Below are 22,181 nucleotides of genomic sequence, written 5' to 3'. Positions count from 1 at the left end.
GATTTTACTTACTTGACATATTACTTTGAGGAGAAATGTCTGACTGTTCAGTTTCTGAATCAGAATCGAAAATCCTGATTTTGAAAGACTGGATTCTTGGGGTCAATTTAAGGAATGCAACTACTCTTTCCAGTGAGGGTCATTTTGAGTGACTTTGTCAAGCGGAATAGGCTGATGAGGCTTGGATTTGAGTAGGAAGCGGTGGAACCGTAGGTATACAGAGAGTATATGTATGAAAGTTCAGAGAGTCCGAACTCAAGATCGTGGTCAGCTATGATTTCCTCAAGGGTAAATAAAGCTCACCAGATCATAGGCATAGCTTGGATATAGCTAATGCCGATCAGGGTGAAGAATCTTTGGGTAAATTTCGGGAATGGATACGAGTAACCGAGCAAGAAAGGACAGGCCGGAAAGCAGACCCGTACCCTCAATGATACATCTCATGGGGTAGAAGAATCATAAGGTCTGAATACGGTGTTGGGAGGAAAACAAGACGTTATTTGATCAATCTTGGGGTCGGTATGAAAAAGTTGTTGGTATTTTTTTATTTTATATAACAAATCCATGCTCGTATTAAAGATAAAAAAACGCTTGTTATTGTGGTGAATTTTATTTTAAAAAAAATTCATATGAAAAAGTTATAGACGTTTAAAAATGATTAATGAATTAACATGTGACTTGCATGTGAAGAGAGAAAATGTGTACTATTACTTTTATGGGTAAAGTTAGAATACAAATGGAGACAAAAATAATAAGCGTGAAAAGGATTTGTGACCACACAAAAATCCTTATTAAAAACAAATTCAAAAAAAAATAATAAAAAAATCATAACTCAAAACATAAATATAAAACGAAAAAAATAAAAAAACTAAAAGTTTCCGCCATCATTCTCGTTCAAAAAAAATACAAAAAAATAAAAATAAAATGACGAAAAAACACAATGGTGAGATCAAAGACACAATGACGAAAATGAACAAAAGACACAATTATAACTAAAAAAAAACACAATAGATCGCAAAATATAAAATAATGCCGAACAAAATATAACACAATGTTGAGTAATATAAGTATATAACACAATATAAAGAAAAGAGGCCACAACGTCAAGAAAAAAAGACACAATCAATGACGAAAATACACACAACACAATGATAAACAAAAAGACACGAACTTTTTCACTTACCATTGTGTTTATTTTTTTTATCTTTTATGAGAACGAGAAAGACGATAGAAACGTTATTGTGTTTTTACTTTTTTCGTTGTTTATTAAATTTTTAGTTTTGATTTTCTTATTTATTTTTTTTTAAATTTTTAAGGGTTTTCTGTGTCCCTAGAAATTCTTCTTATCATTCTCATTTTTTTCCCCTTTAAAATAACTTGGCCTTTACTTTTATACCCCCTATCCTTTAGTTCCTACTTAATACATATTAACTAGCTATGACTACTCATACTTCTTAGTTGCCATTTAAAAAATAACTCAACCCACTTACGAATTCTTATGATGTTGTTTGCTTCATTTTTTATAGTATATAAATAATTTATGTGCAAGGGGTTTTATTGTCTTTTACTACAAATTCTATAAAAATAAAACTTTCCATTGGTGGAAGGATTCTTAAAATCCCTCAATCAAGCGAATTTGATGGAAATTTTTCCATTCAAATTTCATCACGTAATCAACCAAACTTATTCATATACGAATTAATAATTCAAACAATTAAGCATTGGCTAATATTATTCATAATGGTTTATATTGACCAATAGTTAATATCCTTCTAATTATCATAAAAATTGATGCATTTTTAATATTGACCTTTGTATGTACTTACACCTATGATTCCTGTCCTAAACCAATACCCTTTCCGTTGATGAATTTTGAAAGGTACCAGAGTGAGGGAGTAGTAAGACACTATCGACACAAACTTGACTCAAGCAAAAATATAAGGATTTACAAAGCATGAATAACTAAACCACGGGCAATTTTGTGAACTGTAAAATGGTACAAACACAAAGTATTTGAATCCAAGCGATGAAGATAGAATTAAATGGTGTTGTTTTGATAGGCAAATACTGACAAGTAAAAGGCTAATCAACGTCTTATAAACACGATGATGGTGGATGTAAGATACAAAGATTATTGTAAAAATGATTTTTGTTGGCGAACAAATGGGTACACAAAGGCAATTGAATAACTCACCAATCAAATGGTAGGCTCTGATACTTTTTAATCAGATAACAAATCAAATATATTAGTTGTTTACCCATGCGTTGCTGCGGGGATTTTATCGCCGTGGGTTGAATGTTAAGAAATACGATATTCTATTTCACATAATCCAACGTGATTTATTTACAAATGATGTAAATTTCGTAGTCTCTGGTTCGTTTTTTTTGATGCTCATATGTTTGTACTTGAAAGTCAATGATAATATGAATCGTTTACAACCCCAAGCACCCTTAATAATATAAATGGGATACATTACAAACTATCATTATCCATTAGGAAAGGAAATCAATTTAACAAATACAATTATATTGTAAATATAATATTCTAATAGTATTATCCAAACTAGTTTGGTTTCAGTTAAAGAAAATCAAAATCTGTTTTCCCCCAAACAAAGTCGGTCTAAAACCTGTCTAGAAGAGAAACATACCGGTTTTGTTTAAAATCGTTTTTATCCGGTTTTATTGGGATTAATAAAGATTCAATTTGGTTTCAAACCAGTTTCTCTCAAACTAAATTCCATACCGGTTCAATTTCAATTTAAAAACCCTTTTTATTTCACATCTCTAAAATACCTCGTTTTTTTTAAATATCACGACATCAATAATAATAATGTATTATGTCTCATTATAATATTCTATATCTATCAAAGGCGACCCTAGTCAAACCACAAATCCAAAACAACAAAGTGGAACATCACTTTTTTTTTTTCACTTTTCATTTTCCATTTTCCAATTTCCAATTTCCAATTTCCAATTCCAATTCCAATTCCAATTCCAATTCCAATTCTAGTTTCTCCACCCAAACCAAACCAGACCCAACCTCCGCCCAACTTCTTCCTTTTGACATCTACCTCACTATTGCACTCTCTCTCTCTCTCTCTCTCTCTCTCTCCATATATATATAGACAATTAGACGCACACAATCAATCCCCCATTAATAATAGTAATAATCATTCCCCCAATTAACTCTTTCTTTCTTTCTTTCTTTCTTTGTAAATTCCCCTGTTTCTTGTTTTACAATTTCAATCAATTCCATTCGATCCGTGATCTTTACCCAAAACAAAAGTCGACCCACTTCTTAAATCAACCCCAATTGCAAAACCCAGAGCCACTTTCTCTCAATGGCGGCAAATCGATTCTGGGCCAGTTTTAGTAAAGAATCGGTTATCACTCTGTACACGCCGTTTATTGTTTCTTTGGGTTCTGGGAATTTGAAACTCGATGCATTTGCGCATTTTGTTGCTCAGGATGTTCAGTTCTTGAAATGCTTTGCTCAAGCGTAAGTGGGATTTTGCTGTTAATTTGCTCTGTTTTTGTTATTTATTTGGGGATATTGATTTTTGGGGTTTAGATATGAATTGGCGGAGGATTGTGCGGATGATGATGATGCCAGACTTTGTATTGTTGAATTGAGAAAGAGGGTTCTTAAAGAACTTAAACATCATGCTTCTTTTGTACAAGTAAGACCTTATTTAATTCTTATAGTTTGGTATTAGCTTTAGGATCTTCATGTTAGGGTTTTCTTGCATTTGATAAAAGTATTATTAATATTGAAGTGACATTTGTGTCTATTTTTTTGCTATCAAGAAACATAAACGTTTATTCAAAATTTGATATGGATGAAAAACTACCGGTATTTGATATGAGCACTGAAAAACATATATATCTAATAATAATAGTATTCAAGTAGTCATTGAAACAATGTGAAAGTAAAAAACATTTATGTCTACTTTTCTTTTCAGGAAACATCTATGAATGAAAACTAACCAAATTCCCTTGTAAAGTACATGTACGTTATTTTTCGTTTTCAATATCAGTTTCCCAATTCTTTTTTAATTCTATGTGACATCATTCTTTTTGCTCCTCAAAGTTTAGTTTTCTTATAGAAATCATGGGATTAACACATGTTATGGCTGTTTCTTGAACATTTAGATTAACATCTTGAGCAAAGTTAGTTTGATTGATAAAAAATATCTTCTGAACTCTAGTTTCTTAAGATTTTATGATTGTTTGTAGACAAAAGGATTAGACATGAATTTTGTAACATTAACTGTATTGACGCAAATATTATGTATGCCATTTGCTTTAAATTATATGGTTTTAGAGAACTTATGTAAGCTGTATAATGTGCTTATTAGGAGTGGGATCTTGACTTGTCAAAAGAAACTACACCGGACCCTGCAACCACAAAGTACACAAATTTTGTGTTAGCAACCGCATCCGGGAAAGTTGAAGGAATAAAAGGTCCCGGTGAACTCGCGACTCCGTTTGAAAAAACAAAAATTGCAGCATATACACTTATTGCAATGGCTCCTTATTTGAGGCTTAATGCTTTTCTTGGTAAGGAGTTAATGGTTGTTAATGGTGATCAGCACCCGTACAAGAAATGGATCGACAAGTACTCCTCTGAAACTTATCAGGTTCGACTTTTTCTTTTTAGTTTGACTTCAGAAGTCAAAGTCAGCATAATATGTATTTGTAGAAAAAGCATGCTATGTAATATACCTTAAGCTCTCATGATTGTATTCTTGTAAATATTTGTAACTATTACCATGTCATATAAATGGATGAGGAAATTTTCCACCTGTTGTGTGGCATTTTATTGCTAATGGACCAAATAGAAAAAGAATTTCTAATTTAAAATGGCACCTATGTCAAATTCAAGTGCTTATAACCTTCTAAATTGATTTTTCTGTAAGTGGATCGACAAGAACTCTTCTGAAGCTTACCAGGCTGAGTTTTTAACTTTTAGTTTGACTTTCGAAGTCAATGTCACTAGTATTCTTGTAAAGATTTGTGGTAGCTATAGATGAGGTCAAGAAATTAATATGAAAATTTCATAGATTTTGGACCTGTTTGTGTGACACAGGTCAATTTGAGTTGTATGGAAATCTTAGCGGGTCAATTGTGAAACAAAAGATATAAATTGAAGTCTTAAAAATTGTTTAGTTTTGTAAATTTGATCATTCTTCTGATAATAACTTGTATTGTCACATTTAATTAATATAGTAATTATTTACGAAATGAAAGAAAACAAAGAAAAAAATAGTGCCGCAAGCCAACCTTAGCGGGCTTTTCTGGCCCGTCTTTGAAAATTAATAGCTTTTATGTGATCCCATTTGACCCTCTACAAAAACCGATTATTTTGTAGATGTTGGAATTGGACCTGTTTGTGTGACATGGGTCAATTTAAGTTGTTTTTATTGCTAGCAGGTCAAATGGAAAAATATATATATATATAAATTAAACTCAACCTAATTTTTTTTTTTCTGAGAAATGGATTATTATTTTATAATAACTTTTATCGTCACATTTAATATATACAAAATAAAAAAAAAAGACAAAATAGTGTCAGGAAGTCAACCTGACGGGAGTTTCTAGCCCGTCTTTGAAAGTTATCAGCTTTGATGTGAACTCATTTGACTTGTTACTTAAACCGATCATGTTTGTGGTTTTGGCATGATTTTAAAATGGTGTATTTATTTTATACATTTAGGCAGCATTGCTCCAGACTGAAGACGTGCTGGACAAGTTAAGTGTATCTTTAACAGGAGAAGAGCTTGATATTATGCAAAAACTTTATCATCAAGCGTTAAAACTCGAAATGGAGTTCTTTATAGCTCAGCCTGTTGACCAACAAACCGTTCTTCCATTATCAAAGCAGCATAATTCTGCTGACCACCGTCTTATGTGTTTTTCTGATTTTGACTTGACATGCACTGTGGTGGATTCCTCTGCTATTTTAGCTGAGATTGCAATTGTCACCGCACCAAAATCAGATCAAAGTCAACCACCTGAAAGTCAAAGTCAAATCGCTAGGATGTCCTCGGCTGACTTGAGAAACACATGGGAGGTACTCTCGAGAGAGTATACTGAAGAGTTTGAACAGAGCACAGAAAACGTTCTAGCCAATCAGAAAGGTACAATCTTTTATTGTTTAATCTCATACTAATTAAATTATTAAATATTATCAACTTAAGTTTTTTTTTTGGGTTTTTTGCAGCTGAAGGGTTTGATTATGAGGGGCTGAAGAAAGCGCTTGAACAATTATCAGAATTCGAGAAGAGGGCAAATATGAGAGTGATTGAATCGAATGTGCTCAAGGGTTTGAATGTTGAAGATATTAAACGGGCTGGTGAACGACTTATTTTGCATGATGGTTGCATGGGTTTCTTTCAAAGCGTCACCAATGACCAAAGTCTAAATGCGAATGTTCATGTTCTATCTTATTGTTGGTGTGCTGATCTTATTAGGTCTTCTTTCTCATCAGGTATGTTCATTGGTACTTCTAATATATCTTAATGTTGATAGTTCACTAGTTTGGATAACGAGTCAAAAAGGGTATTTGTTGTACGGGCCAAATCGGATTGGGTGAGTTCAGGTTGTCACAAAAGTTAGTGTGTCGAATATGATCACTGAGTTTTACTGTTTTGAATGATAATTTAATTTTTTAAGTATAGTTGTTTAAAGATTACATGTGGGGTGACTTTTGACTGGTTCGATCTGTTTGGCCTAATACGTACATAACCCACATAAATTCACTTGGTGGTGTCAATCTTGTCGGATTGATGCTCGTGTCAAAAACATTAACCCTAATACGTACACACTCAATATTGCGTAACCCTAACACAACTCGTTTAACCCATTTATTTAAACGTATCAATTGGGCTGGTGGATGATACCCACCAACTAAGCTAAACGGGTTTGTGGGTCGACCTGTTTATCTAAACAGGTTGGTGGGTGGTTTAACTAAACAGGCCAACCCTAACATGATCATTTATTAAGCATGCGTTTTTGTACGGGTTGGGTTAACCTGAAAGACTTTTTGTCCAAAAACAGTGAGCCTGTATAAATAAATACATATGATATGATTACGAACGTTAGAGCATTTCAACAACGATTTAAATAAAACAATTTTGTTGGTTTTATGGATAGAACATTAAAGTTATTAATTAAAGTTTGATCTTTTTCATCAAATGAACAGGTGGCATACACACAATGCATATACACGCAAACGAGTTTGAGTATGAAGACTCTCTATCCACCGGTGACATCATTAAAAAGATTGAGACCCCAATTGACAAGCTTCAAGCCTTTACTGGCATTCTCAAAAACAGCGACCAAACTGACAAAACCAATCTAACAATTTACACCGGGGACTCTGTTGGCGACTTGCTATGCCTTCTAGAAGCTGACATAGGCATAGTTATTGGCTCAAGTTCAAGTCTTAGAAAAATCGCAACTCATTTTGGTGTTTCATTTGTTCCATTGTTTCCTGCCTTAATCAAGAAACAAAGAGAGCATGTTGAAGGAAGTGTTTTTAGTTGGAATCGGTTATCGGGTTTTTTGTATACAGTTACAAGTTGGGCCGAAGTACGTTCTTTGATCGTCGGTTTTTGAAGTGAAAACCGATTAATGTATAGTTATAGAACAAAAAGGAGGCATTGTTACATGATAATAGGATGGAGATGCAAACTGTCATGGCTGCTGGTTTTTTTATGGGCCATGTATTTTCATAAATCTTGTGTCTTTTTGTCTCAAAACAGGATTTTCTGCTTGGATAATGAGTTTTGTCAAGTGGGTATGAATCTTTTTGTGATCTTGTTGACTTTTTGTTTTGACTTTTTTGTGGTGGTGTGTTGACTTGGTTAGTATTTGGTTTTTGCAGGCAGAGAGTTCATGTTGCTGAGATGAAAGATATCATAAGCTTGAAGGGTTATTTTCATAATTCAAGGGTTTTTTTTGTGCTTTGTAGTTGCTACTTGATCTTCAGATTTTGATTCAAATTTTGGATGGTACATATGTGAAAACTTGTGATGAGAAATTGGAAAATCTTCAATTGTACACTAGATGATATATTTCTTTTGAGGTCACTCACATGTTCAGAAACTTGGATGAATTTCCTTTATTTATCATCTTTTACATTTTTATTACTCCCAATATTAAAAAAAATGTTATTATACTTAATTAATAAACTTTGCATTTGATGACTTTTTTTGGAATATTATTCTATAGAAAAAGACAACTACAGGGAAGTTATATATATAGTTTAATATTCTTATTTCAAATCAGAATATTACGTATTCTAAAATATTGTTATTAGGAATTGTTCAAACCGTAAAAGAAGCGAAGCTATGAAGGTTACATAAGAAGGCATATGAAGACATTGGCTTCCTAAAAGGAATCGGAGGTTATATGTTTCTCAGTTTGACATTATAAAGTGTCTAAAATATATATCTGATTTATTTCCGGTTAAAATGTTGTGTTTCGAATCCCTCATGAACAAAAATATAGTGTTAGGTTTGGAATCCAGAATTGAGTGTAGCGATTTGGAATCAGTATGATCTGGCCAATACCCTATTAACCAATTTTGCTGGTTAAAATCCAACTTACAACGGATAGGTGGCCGGCGCTTCCAAAGGGTTAATTAAAAGATTCAAATCTAAGACATGTAGAGAGGACCTAAAATGAATATCACGGTATTTGTACCCCTTGAAGGTTGAGAGATGCAAATCAAACTTCAACTAACAATTGAAAATTTTTAACACTAAAAAGGATAAAAAGTAAAGTAAATGACTATATTAATAGATAGAAATAAGACATAAAACATGTCAAAACTACATAGCTCTAAAAAAAAAAAGATTACAAGCTTGAGTAAAGAAAGATAGATTTCACTAGCTCTTTCATTGTCTCCATCCTCATTTTGCAGCTTTCTTCTGACTACACTGAAAAACAGTCACTTTCTTCTCAACCCTACCTATCTGCAGGGTAATTAACGGAGCTACCTATGTACATATATATTTCATCACTTCCATTATTAATTTCTAACAACTACATTAAAGATTAAACTAACATATATGGTAATGGTACTCTCTAATGATCCATTATTTGGCCTTCAAACCCATATGCAAACCACGCAGTTGCATACACAGAGCTATGACCCTTCCATGTGAGCACAATCATATCATCTTCGGTCTTCATTCCCCAGCCACTTGCATGTTCATCTAGCAAGAACCTCACTTCACTAACTGTCTCTTCACCAAATGGCACACTAAAAAACCCTAAACTCTTCATTCTTTGTGAGAATTTAGCACCAGATTCTAGTCTTTCTATCCTTTGTCTCCCTTCAAATCCAATAATGTTTTCGATTTTGTGACCGATATCGGCTTCATACTCCATTCTTTGACAGCTATCTTTTGGCAAGAAAGTTTCCAATGCATCAAAGGGTATCCACAAGAAGTTAAAGCATGTGGTGATTCTTGATGCTAAACTGGACGATCCCAGATCGGAATCTTCGTCAACGATTGTTAGTATTCGAGGACTCAAGCTTTTGATCAGTTCAAGAAACGAGTCGGTATCGGGCATGTAACGGAGCCAGTTTTGGCAGTTAACAACCAACTCCTCGTCCTCACGGACCAGGTTAGCTTGGGTTAAAAGAAATTCATAGTTAAAGTTGATAGACGATTCTTCAAAAGAAGGTGAAACTTCAATCACATTAAACTCAAACGGAACGTTTCTAAAGCTGGCGAAATTCGTTAACCGGAGACCTACTTCTTCGGTTAACATGTTAACAAACGGAGGCACCGAGGGCCTCCAGGAGGGGACTGATATGCGCACGCTAGGAGGCCCTTCATGCCTCTTAGCGAGGGCATCTATCAGTGTCGGCCATTGCATACAGTGAGTGATACTAAAATCCAAAATATGGACTTTGGCACACCCTTGTAAAGCTTTAAGAATAGCACTATTTGATGCACAAAATCCAAACCTATGCCAAGGGATAAGATCAACATAACTAGCTAACTCAGTAACACTCATGAGTCTTCTTTGGAATGCACTCCTTTCATGAAAAGTACTCATGGGTGTAGGGCAAACCCTAGAAGCCCTAGACACAAGGGCCCTCAAGAACCATGATGCAAGCCTTTGGTTAGGGTCGCCAGATGAAGACGCCACGTTGTTTAGGACCCACATGACTTGTTGAGCGGAGTTGATGTAGCGTAGATTGAAGATACAAAGCATTTAAATGCATGTTGCAAGCTACAACGTTACATTTTTTAAATTTTTAGTGATAATTATAAGTGTTTGTTCACTACCACACAATTGAAAGTATATCAGATGGTGTTTGAATTGCTTGAGCACACCTTGTATACACAGAGTTTGATCCGATTGATGATTTCAAAATGAATCTTAAAAGGTAGAATTATGAGATATGGTGTTTTGAAAATAATGGAAAACCCTATATATTAGCCATAACAATCGCATCTTCCTATCGTATTTTGACTAAAAAAATTGGCTGTTCCAAATTTTAATAAATTAGGTGGACGATTTTGCCCCTTAGAAACTACACGGGAAGAGTAAAGTTAAGAAACACCATGGTTTTTTTACAATTTCTAATCTCAACCATTAGATTGGTTGATCTAATGGCCTATATTTATTCCTACCATTCTGAAGAGGTAGGTCCCAGCAGAGCCCAGTTGGACCCGCAAGACTCACCTTGAAGAGGAACGTCTGCGCAGAAACCAACTGGATCCGCAGGACCAACCATGCTCAGAGACGTGACGTCCTTACGCGCAGTACGCAAGCTGTTCCCGCAGGAAATGTCTCCCAATGGTGGACTCCGCCTGTCCCCGCAGCCTCGGATACAAGCCATCAGGGAAGGCCACCCGCGCAGCAAGGCTACACGCACAAGGCACTTAGCTCTCAATCACTCAGTGTCACCTGAAGGAATGAGCGAAGCCGGGAACTATCCAGCACAAGGGCGGGAGGGGGAATACTCCCGCCCAAATAAGCCAGTCCGTACGATACAGGAAGATCTTCTGTACTGTACCTGACGATGTATGGGAAAAAGATCTGACTAAAGATACGACAGCTTATTGACAACAGTATGGCGAGCAGCATGCTCCTGTACTGTGTCACTGTTAGCCGCTGCCTACTCACCAACTACTGCCATACCACGTGCGTAGCCGGCAGTTGGTGGAAAAGGAATAGTACACAGCAGGCCTGGTCACTATCAGCCGCTGCCTACCCACCAACCACCAGCAGGGCACGTGCGTAGGCCACTGTTGGTGGAACAGGAACACTGTTGCAGCCGGCCACACCTCCTTGGAAACCTACCTTCGGCTATAAATACCACAAATGGTATGACCATCTTATCTTATCATATTATCATCATATTATACCTGATATCTGCTCTAGCAAACTCTTAATATACACTTATATTTAAAGAGCAATCTAGTCTGATTCTCACGCCGGAGGGTGGTCACAAGGAGGAACCCCCCCCCCTTCTCAGTGACAAGCTCACGGTGTCTGTTTTGCAGGTTATCAGAAGAACCATCTTCTCAGGGTCTAACCCCTCGTGGGAAACATCTATCTAACCCCCAGGTTACCAGTAATCTGCCCGGGGTCCGGTTAGTGTTTCTTCATTGGCGCCATCCGTGCATAAAGCTAGAACTCCATTTTTCTCCAGTTTTTTCAAACTTCTAAGATGGTTAAAGAAACTCCGGTAACCACAACCCCAGCTACTGGGGGGAATACCGGCAACACAGTTTTTACAAACACTACCCCGGCTACCCAAGTCGGGGCAAGTGAAGTAAATTTTACAAACACTACCCCAGTTACCCAAGCTGGGGCAAGTGCAGTAAATAATCGCTCACTGGGAATCACCGATACCGAGTTAGAAAAACGAACAAGACTCCCCCGCCAAACACTCGATGAAGTTAAGGCATGGGCGGAGGCACGTCAGAGGGAATTCCAAGCTGAGTTGGACGAACGCTTGCGTTCCATCCAACAGGCTGACGAATTCGAAGATTACTTGGATGACTCGGAGGAATCCGACTCCGACGCGAACCCTCGCCATAGGGCAAAAGGGAAGCGTAAGGAAACGGACTCCCAACCAAGAAGGCATTTTGGACAAGCCTTCAAACCAAAAAGCACAGGTGGAAGTCCACGAGACTTCTCCAAAACATTCAGACCGAACGTTGCAAATGCGGGAACGTCCAAATTTGCAAAGGACATTGCAGAAGCAATCGCCCCAAAAAGTGCCAAACAAATGTCCAGCATAGGCACATATGATGGTATATCCGACCCAGATGATCATTTGAACAGATTCATAGCGGGGGCAACCGTCAGTAGTTGGACGGAACCTACATGGTGTTACATGTTCCAAATGACACTGGTCGGGGCTGCTAGAGCGTGGTTCGATCGTCTACCGGTCAACCACATCTACGACTGGGCTGACTTCCAACAGAAGTTTAGCCAACACTTCAGCCAGCAAAGAAAGTACACCGAGGAGCAATGGACAATCCTCAAGTGCATTCGAGAAAAAGATGAATCTTTGCTAGACTTCATCACTCGCTTCAACTCGAAGAAGCTAAGTCTGGGTAACATTAGCGAAGATCTTGTTCGCGCTGCCTTTATCCAGGGCGCGAACGACCCAGAGCTCATCTGCACCTTAACGGGTAAAGATGGCATGCCATCCACATGGGATGCCATCATGACAGCAGCTAAACGCTTTGCGGAAACGGAGAAGCAACTGGGTAGAGATCTCCCACAGAGCACAAACCTCTACACCCAGAAAACAAGAGAAGACAACTTTCTCACCGCCCGATTAAACAAAAAGCGGAAGCTAGGCATTTGGCAGTCAAGGGTAAACTTTGACACCTCATCCGGCTTGCAGCATCGGTTAGGCGGAAGAGATAATGTACAGTCCAACAAGAACTCCAGATGGACGCCGCTCACCAAAAGCGTCACCGAGATATTCGCCACTGAGGAGCTCCCATGGCCAAAGCCCCAAATAATCCGACATCGTCACAATGCTGATCGGAGCAAATACTGTGACTTTCACAGGACAAAAGGCCACAACACTGAAGAATGCATAGACGTAAAGGACATGGTCGAAGCATTCGTCAGAGATGGGACGCTCGCGCACCTCGTGGCGCAATGAACGCTGAGCAGGCTGATGCGTGTAGAACCCCAGCTGGGGAAAACACGAATAAAATTCCAGCTTCAACGTGGAGACTACATGCTGCGTAAAGAACGAGATCCCGAACCAGGTGCGTATCGGCTCGATGGCACTCCCATCCCAACAACATGGAAGAGAGCTCATTTACACAGTTTGCATGTAAATCAATTCCAAATTTGTAAAGAAAAGGCCAAGAGCCACTTCTAATGGAAACGATTCTCCTTAAAACATTGACGCTGATGATTTTACATTTTTATGAACTATCAACACGGATATGCCGGTTTTCACCGCATAAATACGTGGAAAGTCGTTGCGTGGGGAAGGCGGCAAAACCCGCATAAACCCAAAAAACGACAAACCTTCACGCAGGTCAGTCGAAGGGGAAAAGTTCAGTCCCATTAAATGAAAGTGCCGGTCTATCCGCATGAATCATGAAAAAGGGAACTGAACACTAACCTATTGACAACCGCGCGTCGAACGGTTAATTTATTCAACACGGATATGCCGGTTTTCACCGCATAAATACGTGGAAAGTCGTTGCGTGGGGAAGGCGGCAAAACCCGCATAAACCTAAAAAAAAAAATAATAAAAAATAAAAATAAAGACAAACCGTCACGCAGGTCAGTTGAAGGGGAAAAGTTCAGTCATTAAATGAAAGTGCCGGTCTATCCGCATGAATCATGAAAAAGGGAACTGAACACTAACCTATTGACAACCGCGCGTCGAACGGTTCAAAACAGAATTTCTAACAAAAGGATGAGGAAAACCTACACGCAGGTTAGACGCAGGTAAAGTTTAGCCATCCTACTACGTGCAAGTGACGGTCCTACCCGCACAATCACGAAAGAGGAAGCAAAACTTCACACCTATTATCTACCACGTTCAAAGGTTAACTTATCCAGAAAGGATGAGGAAAACCTACACGCAGGTCAGATATGGGTAAAGTTTAGCCATCCTACTAAGTGCAAGTGACGGTCCTACCCGCACAATCACGAAAGAGGAAGCAAAACTTCACACCTATCTACCACGTTCAAAGGTTAACTTATTCTAAACACTTGGAAAATTGCTAATTTAAACTAAAGTATGCAAGTCATATAACGTTTATAAAGCAAGAAATCCAATAAAAGAAGCGGTCTTACCCGCACAAAGATTTATATTTCACAAAGATTCATTACAAGAATGGCCGGGTAACTACCCGCCTACAAGAAAATAAATCTATACAAGCTAAATCTATCCTAGCAGTGGGAAGGGATCTTCAAGATCAGGCTTCAGGGCCACTTCCACTTGGACCAGCACCGTCAGTAGAGCGTGGCAGTTCAAGGAAAGCCTTAAGGATAGCTAGCCCATCATCAGCAGCAGCAACTTCATTCACCTTCTCCACCACCGGATGCGGGAAGGCGGCGTACTGATTCACTGCTTGGTCGTAAACAGCTTCAGTATCAACATTGTACAAAGGGAAGTTGGAAGGCGGGATGCCTTTCTCAACGAACCCTAGACCAAGCAGGAAGCCGACCTTTTCCCCATCCTCGTGAGAAGCGTTGAGGGCTGCGCTCATAGCATCATCGTAAGAGGTCTCAGCAAAGACCCGATGCACAACCTACAAAAGAAAATATACAAGTGTCAAAACCTTTTCTATTTACAAAGAAAAGCGTAAAGACAGGAAAAGATTACCTGAGACAACGCTTCTCGAAGAAGCCATTCCTTGGCAACCAGGGCTTCTTGGAGGGCAGCTTGAGCTTCGTTACGGGCGCGATCGGCTTCACTCTTGTTGAGGTTGGCACTCAACACTTCTTTAGCCGTAGCCTCTTCGACGCCCTTCAGCTTACGCTCAGCATGATCAAGCACCCCCCTCTGGTCCAGGATTTCTTGGAGCTTTTTGGCGTCTTCCATCGCCAAGGCATCATGAGCCTACTGGAGAGCCTCTAATTTGGCATTAAGTTCTTCATTCTCCACGCGCAGAGGCTCAGCAACAGCTTCAGCCTTGGTGGCCCTCTCGGTTGCGTTCCTTGCAGTTTCCTTAGCCAGCCGAAGCTGTTCATTAACAGCTTGGGCAGCCTTGGAACGGGCCTCAAGTCGAGCCTGAACTTCAACCTCGAGGGCCTTGAAGGCCTTCTCCTTTTCCGCAGCCAATGCGGAAAGCCTTTGGTTCTCCTCCCGGACAGCCCGCGCCTGAGCTACTTCCTTAACGCGAGCTGCTTTTAACTTGTCGTTTTCACAACAAAGCAGCTCGACGCGCGGCTGCATCCGGGCCAGGAGAACCCGAAGCTCATTGCTAAGCCTACCCTCCTGGTAGCTAGCCATGGCTTCCCCCAACGCACCACTAGGAGCAGCGTGACGAGCCCACTCCACGCACTCCACAGGGGTGCGAAGGGTTGTTCCTCGGCGAATGTTCCATCGTGGAACATACCCTTCATTGGAATCCGACACTGCAAAAAACACAAAGCAGTTAGGAAAAGATGATAAACCATATATATAAATGGGCCAAAAGAACCCTACGCACCTGTAGGGTCAATTACAGGCCGATAGCCGCCGAACCCATCACCTGAACCCAACGGAAATCCATCCAAGAGGTCAGGCAGATGGGAAGGTGGCAGAGATTGGCGAGAAGCCCCATGCGTACCTGATGGATCGGCCGTCGTTGCCGATGGCGGGGGCATGGTAGCAGCCGCCGCGGTCGCCGCCGCGGATTCCGCAGCAAAAGTAACCGCCGGCTCGGTGAAAGATGCTGTAGAAATAGCACTCACAGCCGGCGGTGACGTCATCTCAGCTGGAACAGTCGGCTCAAAGGAGTGAGCAACTGAACCAGCGGAAGCAGGCGCAGGCGCCTGGGTCGACGCCTCAGGTAGGCCGACCAAGCCTACCGTCATTGGCGGGGAGGTACTACTCTGCACTCCACCCTGGAATGCGTCAACATCCACGCCTGCGTAAAGAAGAAAAGTGTTAAATGATAAAGCTATGAAGATAAAAGCTAAAGATAAGTTTGTACTTACGGGTTTTCTTGAGCCTAAAGGTACGGAGAGGCGAGGACGGACCCGATGGAGCCGGCCTCTTTGCGCCGGTCACCGTCGTCTTCTTTGGCTCTCCGGAGGTGACAGTCGCAACCTCCGGAGCGGTGGTCTTATCACCACCGGGATTCCCCGCCACCTCTTCGCTCTCGGTCTCCGAATCAGACCGAGGCGCTGGATCGGCAGTGGAGGCCTTCTCCTTCCCCTTCCCGCCGGCAGCCTTCTTCTTCCGCACCAACGGAGGACCATCTGCGGATTCCTCATCAGAACATACGATTAAAGGAATTCCAGCAGAGGTTTCAACATTGAGGGGTCGAGGGTCGAATAGCGCCTTACCTGGCCGACGGGCGCTAAGGATCTCATGGCCTAGCGGATAGACCTCCACGAACCGATCCGCCGTTTGTTCCAGGATGGGCAACTCGTTCTCGTCTAGAGCACGAGTACCCATCCGAGCGGGACCGTCAGTCTCCCGCGGGTTCAGGAGCGACTGCAAGTCGTTCCCCTCTGAAATAAACAAGAAAAAAGTTAGAAGAAATTCTAAATCAACAAAAAAAAAGAGAGCATACCGTAAGGAACAGAGTTCGAACCGTATTCGAGGACGATTGGGATCTTATGCGCATCCGCAGCCTTCCACACCCGGCTCATCCCCAGCATTACCATCCCGGACTCCGCAAACCGATAAACCGGAGATTGGACCCGAGATATCTTCGAGAACCATTCCGCCTCCTGGTAGCTGGAGGCGTGAAGGCTTGGGAGAGCTTGCCCATTCTTAAACTTCATGGCAATGGGAATGGCGCGAGCGGATATGAAGAAGAACTCCCGCTTCCAACAGCGAAGACTGCGCTCGGTCGCGCAGATCTTTAAACCCTTAATCCGGGTTGTCAATGTGTACCACCCCTGGATGCACCTCCAAGTATAGAAGGTCATCAGGCGGTCAACATAGGGCTCAACGCCCAAAATCCGGCACACCCACTCGAAGTGGCGAATCTTGGCGATCGCCATGGGGTGCAACTCGGTCAAATGAACACCGTGCCTCTCAAGGACACGGTAAACAAACTTTGTCAATGGGAACCTAAGATTCCCATAAACAAAGAATGCAGCATATACCCCGATCTTGCCTCTGGGGGCATCGTACACCGTCTGGTGGGGTTCAGGAAACTCAGGCTCGAGAGACTCGAGCATGAACTTCCTGAAGACGTACCGATACAGATCGCCAGGCAGAGCACACTGGCACTCGCCAGCAGTACTCTTGTCATCGACTGCAGATTCGAGATCACGAGACATCTTGTAAAAGAAGAAGAAAACGATTTCGGGAGAATGCTTGCCTGAAAAGGTGAGTATTCGCCGGAAATCGCAAAGAAGATGAAGAGAAGAGTGAAAGTGTGGATTACAAAGAGCCCTCTACCCCTTTATATACTAATCGCAATTAATGCGATGAAATTAATGCGGAAGAGAGAGAAAACGAAGGTGCAATGAAACTATGACACGTGGCAAAAAGCAAGCTGGCAACAGCTGTTGACAGGACGCATACCATTAATTTCGCGGCCACGCGCCCGAAAAATCGCGCCCACGCGCCTGAAAAAGCGTCTGGAATGACCATGTACTGTCACGTCACCATAACTTCCTGCACGATCTGACACAGTCAGAAGAAACCGTCGCACGACGTTTCAGAGTTTTGGACTGTTCTTCTTTCCACCAACTCTTCGAATTTCAAAATTCAAAATTCAAAAAGATTAAAAAGTAAGCGGGAAAATACCCCTTACCTTGGCAAACAAGTAACCGTAAGACGGATGCGGGTACAGTGTTAAGGCAAAACCCTTCACATACCTAGCACCCGCAGGGAATTGAAGCCAAGAAAACCTTGGCAAACAAGTAACCGTAACACGGATGCGGGTACAGTGTTAAGGCAAAACCCTTCACATACCTAGCACCCGCAGGGAATTGAAGCCAGGAAAACCTTGGCGAACAAGTAACCGTAAGACGGATGCGGGTACAGTGTTAAGGCAAAACCCTTCACATACCTAGCACCCGCAGGGAATTGAAGCCAAGTAAACCTTGGCGAACAAGTAACCGTAAGACGGATGCGGGTACAGTGTTAAGGCAAAACCCTTCACATACCTAGCACCCGCAGGGAATTGAAGCCAAGTATACCTCGGCAACCAAGTAACTATAAGCCGGGTGCGGGTACAGTGTAAAGGCAAAACCCTTCACATACCTAGCACCCGCAGGGAATTGACGCCAGGAATACCTTGGAAGTAAAGTAACCGTAAGACGAGCGCGGGTACAGTGTTAAGGCAAAACCCTTCACATACCTAGCGCTCCGCTGGGAATTGAAACCAAGAAGGATCTTCTGGGCAATGCTTGCGGAAACGGAAATAACATCCCCACATAGCGGGAACGTCGAGAACTACGTTGTATGAAGCTCCAGGATGGAATTGGTGGTTTTAACATAATTGATCACTATGTTCAAAACAACCAAAACCTCATGGAGAATCCACACAAGTGGGACTCAACGCTCCTGACTTGCGAGGAGGTTACAGACCTACCCGCAACATACCCAAAGACCAAGCAGGAAACTCGGGAATTTCTGCAAGTGACAAGGACTTCCGCGGGAGGAATCCCCATGGAAAACCTTAAAAAACCCTTTTCAAAACCCTTTGCTTAAGTCCAAAAGTTCACCTCACTTTATTAAACACTCATGAGAAGAACATTGGACTGGGGGGACTTGAAGAGGTAGGTCCCAGCAGAGCCCAGTTGGACCCGCAAGACTCACCTTGAAGAGGAACGTCTGCGCAGAAACCAACTGGATCCGCAGGACCAACCATGCTCAGAGACGTGACGTCCTTACGCGCAGTACGCAAGCTGTTCCCGCAGGAAATGCCTCCCAATGGTGGACTCCGCCTGTCCCCGCAGCCTCGGATACAAGCCATTAGGGAAGGCCACCCGCGCAGCAAGGCTACACGCACAAGGCACTTAGCTCTCAATCACTCAGTGTCACCTGAAGGAATGAGCGAAGCCGGGAACTATCCAGCACAAGGGCGGGAGGGGGAATACTCCCGCCCAAATAAGCCAGTCCGTACGATACAGGAAGATCTTCTGTACTGTACCTGACGAGGTATGGGAAAAAGATCTGACTAAAGATACGACAGCTTATTGACAACAGTATGGTGAGCAGCATGCTCCTGTACTGTGTCACTGTTAGCCGCTGCCTACTCACCAACTACTGCCATACCACGTGCGTGCCGGCAGTTGGTGGAAAAGGAATAGTACACAGCAGGCCTGGTCACTATCAGCCGCTGCCTACCCACCAACCACCAGCAGGGCACGTGCGTAGGCCACTGTTGGTGGAACAGGAACACTGTTGCAGCCGGCCACAACTCCTTGGAAACCTACCTTCGGCTATAAATACCACAAATGGTATGACCATCTTATCTTATCATATTATCATCATATTATACCTGATATCTGCTCTAGCAATCTCTTAATATACACTTATATTTAAAGAGCAATCTAGTCTGATTCTCACGCCGGAGGGTGGTCACAAGGAGGAACCCCCCCTTCTCAGTGACAAGCTCACGGTGTCTATTTTGCAGGTTATCAGAAGAACCATCTTCTCAGGGTCTAACCCCTCGTGGGAAACATCTATCTAACCCCCAGGTTACCAGTAATCTGCCCGGGGTCCGGTTAGTGTTTCTTCAGAAGCGAAGCTATGAAGGTTACATAAGAAGGCATATGAAGACATTGGCTTCCTAAAAGGAATCGGAGGTTATATGTTTCTCAGTTTGACATTATAAAGTGTCTAAAATATATATCTGATTTATTTCCGGTTAAAATGTTGTGTTTCGAATCCCTCATGAACTAAAAATATAGTGTTAGGTTTGGAATCCAGAATTGAGTGTAGCGATTTGGAATCAGTATGATCTGGCCAATACCCTATTAACCAATTTTGCTGGTTAAAATCCAACTTACAACGGATAGGTGGCCGGCGCTTCCAAAGGGTTAATTAAAAGATTCAAATCTAAGACATGTAGAGAGGACCTAAAATGAATATCACAGTATTTGTACCCCTTGAAGGTTGAGAGATGCAAATCAAACTTCAACTAACAATTGAAAATTTTTAACACTAAAAAGGATAAAAAGTAAAGTAAATGACTATATTAATAGATAGAAATAAGACATAAAACATGTCAAAACTACATAGCTCTAAAAAAAAAAGATTACAAGCTTGAGTAAAGAAAGATAGATTTCACTAGCTCTTTCATTGTCTCCATCCTCATTTTGCAGCTTTCTTCTGACTACACTGAAAAACAGTCACTTTCTTCTCAACCCTACCTATCTGCAGGGTAATTAACGGAGCTACCTATGTACATATATATTTCATCACTTCCATTATTAATTTCAAACAACTACATTAAAGATTAAACTAACATATATGGTAATGGTACTCTCTAATGATCCATTATTTGGCCTTCAAACCCATATGCAAACCACGCAGTTGCATACACAGAGCTATGACCCTTCCATGTGAGCACAATCATATCATCTTCGGTCTTCATTCCCCAGCCACTTGCATGTTCATCTAGCAAGAACCTCACTTCACTAACTGTCTCTTCACCAAATGGCACACTAAAAAACCCTAAACTCTTCATTCTTTGTGAGAATTTAGCACCAGATTCTAGTCTTTCTATCCTTTGTCTCCCTTCAAATCCAATAATGTTTTCGATTTTGTGACCGATATCGGCTTCATACTCCATTCTTTGACAGCTATCTTTTGGCAAGAAAGTTTCCAATGCATCAAAGGGTATCCACAAGAAGTTAAAGCATGTGGTGATTCTTGATGCTAAACTGGACGATCCCAGATCGGAATCTTCGTCAACGATTGTTAGTATTCGAGGACTCAAGCTTTTGATCAGTTCAAGAAACGAGTCGGTATCGGGCATGTAACGGAGCCAGTTTTGGCAGTTAACAACCAACTCCTCGTCCTCACGGACCAGGTTAGCTTGGGTTAAAAGAAATTCATAGTTAAAGTTGATAGACGATTCTTCAAAAGAAGGTGAAACTTCAATCACATTAAACTCAAACGGAACGTTTCTAAAGCTGGCGAAATTCGTTAACCGGAGACCTACTTCTTCGGTTAACATGTTAACAAACGGAGGCACCGAGGGCCTCCAGGAGGGGACTGATATGCGCACGCTAGGAGGCCCTTCATGCCTCTTAGCGAGGGCATCTATCAGTGTCGGCCATTGCATACAGTGAGTGATACTAAAATCCAAAATATGGACTTTGGCACACCCTTGTAAAGCTTTAAGAATAGCACTATTTGATGCACAAAATCCAAACCTATGCCAAGGGATAAGATCAACATAACTAGCTAACTCAGTAACACTCATGAGTCTTCTTTGGAATGCACTCCTTTCATGAAAAGTACTCATGGGTGTAGGGCAAACCCTAGAAGCCCTAGACACAAGGGCCCTCAAGAACCATGATGCAAGCCTTTGGTTAGGGTCGCCAGATGAAGACGCCACGTTGTTTAGGACCCACATGACTTGTTGAGCGGAGTTGATGTCGCGGTTTTCAAGAGCGTTTGCGCAGTGTAGGAGAAGCTTTTCGATGCAGGCGCCATCGAGGTTGCCTAAGCAGCCTTTGAGTGCAACTGAGAGTGGATTTTGGTGTGAGTTGAAAAGGGTTGGATTTGATAAAGAAGTTGAAGATGGGTTTGCTCTAAGTTCGGCTTTCATGTCGATTTGTGCATGTACAACCTAGGTTAAGTTGTTGTTATGAATCATATATATGATTGGAGTTGCAGATATTAATTATTAGGGTTTAGTTTGGACAAACATGTTAGGGGGATCGAGAGAGATGTGTAATTATACATGTAATGGGTTGACCATATATACACACGCCTAAAAGGTTGAATATTTACACACACTTATGTAAAACATGACATTTTCATAATTCAAGGGTTTTTGTTTCTTTGTTCATTTTTTTTTTTTGTTAAT

At 41.1% G+C, this 22,181-nt stretch overlaps 1 protein-coding gene and 2 pseudogenes across 1 annotated transcript; 1 reads left to right on the top strand and 2 right to left on the bottom strand.

Annotated features, from left to right (window-relative positions):
- The first annotated feature begins 3,213 nt into the window (after nucleotides 1–3,213).
- LOC143576299 (bifunctional TH2 protein, mitochondrial-like) lies at nucleotides 3,214–8,088 on the top strand. The gene is made up of 7 exons (XM_077060423.1): nucleotides 3,214–3,499; nucleotides 3,572–3,680; nucleotides 4,359–4,640; nucleotides 5,717–6,140; nucleotides 6,224–6,490; nucleotides 7,205–7,801; nucleotides 7,889–8,088. Exons 1-6 carry the CDS (start codon nucleotides 3,342–3,344, stop codon nucleotides 7,618–7,620), a joined length of 1,656 nt encoding a protein of 551 aa, XP_076916538.1. The 5' UTR covers nucleotides 3,214–3,341; the 3' UTR covers nucleotides 7,621–7,801; nucleotides 7,889–8,088.
- Nucleotides 8,089–9,075: 987 nt separating this feature from the next.
- LOC143576214 (scarecrow-like protein 32 pseudogene) lies at nucleotides 9,076–10,236 on the bottom strand (annotated as a pseudogene).
- A 10,328-nt stretch (nucleotides 10,237–20,564) lies between these two features.
- LOC143576101 (scarecrow-like protein 32 pseudogene) lies at nucleotides 20,565–21,926 on the bottom strand (annotated as a pseudogene).
- Nucleotides 21,927–22,181: the final 255 nt, after the last annotated feature.

This window comes from Bidens hawaiensis, unplaced genomic scaffold, assembly GCF_021521415.1.
Source record: "Bidens hawaiensis isolate Kalapana, Puna unplaced genomic scaffold, B.hawaiensis_p1.1 tig00001440_1, whole genome shotgun sequence".
Lineage (NCBI taxonomy): Eukaryota > Viridiplantae > Streptophyta > Magnoliopsida > Asterales > Asteraceae > Bidens > Bidens hawaiensis.
The sequence above is the reverse complement of the archived record's forward strand: the minus strand, read 5'-3'. Positions and strand labels throughout refer to the sequence as shown.

Bases quoted from the DNA above. Each gene is read 5' to 3' on its own strand.
- LOC143576299 (XM_077060423.1), top strand. From the start codon at position 3,342: ATGGCGGCAAATCGATTCTGGGCCAGTTTTAGTAAAGAATCGGTTATC. The intron at 3,500-3,571 runs GTAAGTGGGATT...TTTGGGGTTTAG, and splicing joins TTGAAATGCTTTGCTCAAGC to ATATGAATTGGCGGAGGATT. The intron at 6,141-6,223 runs GTACAATCTTTT...GGTTTTTTGCAG, and splicing joins CGTTCTAGCCAATCAGAAAG to CTGAAGGGTTTGATTATGAG.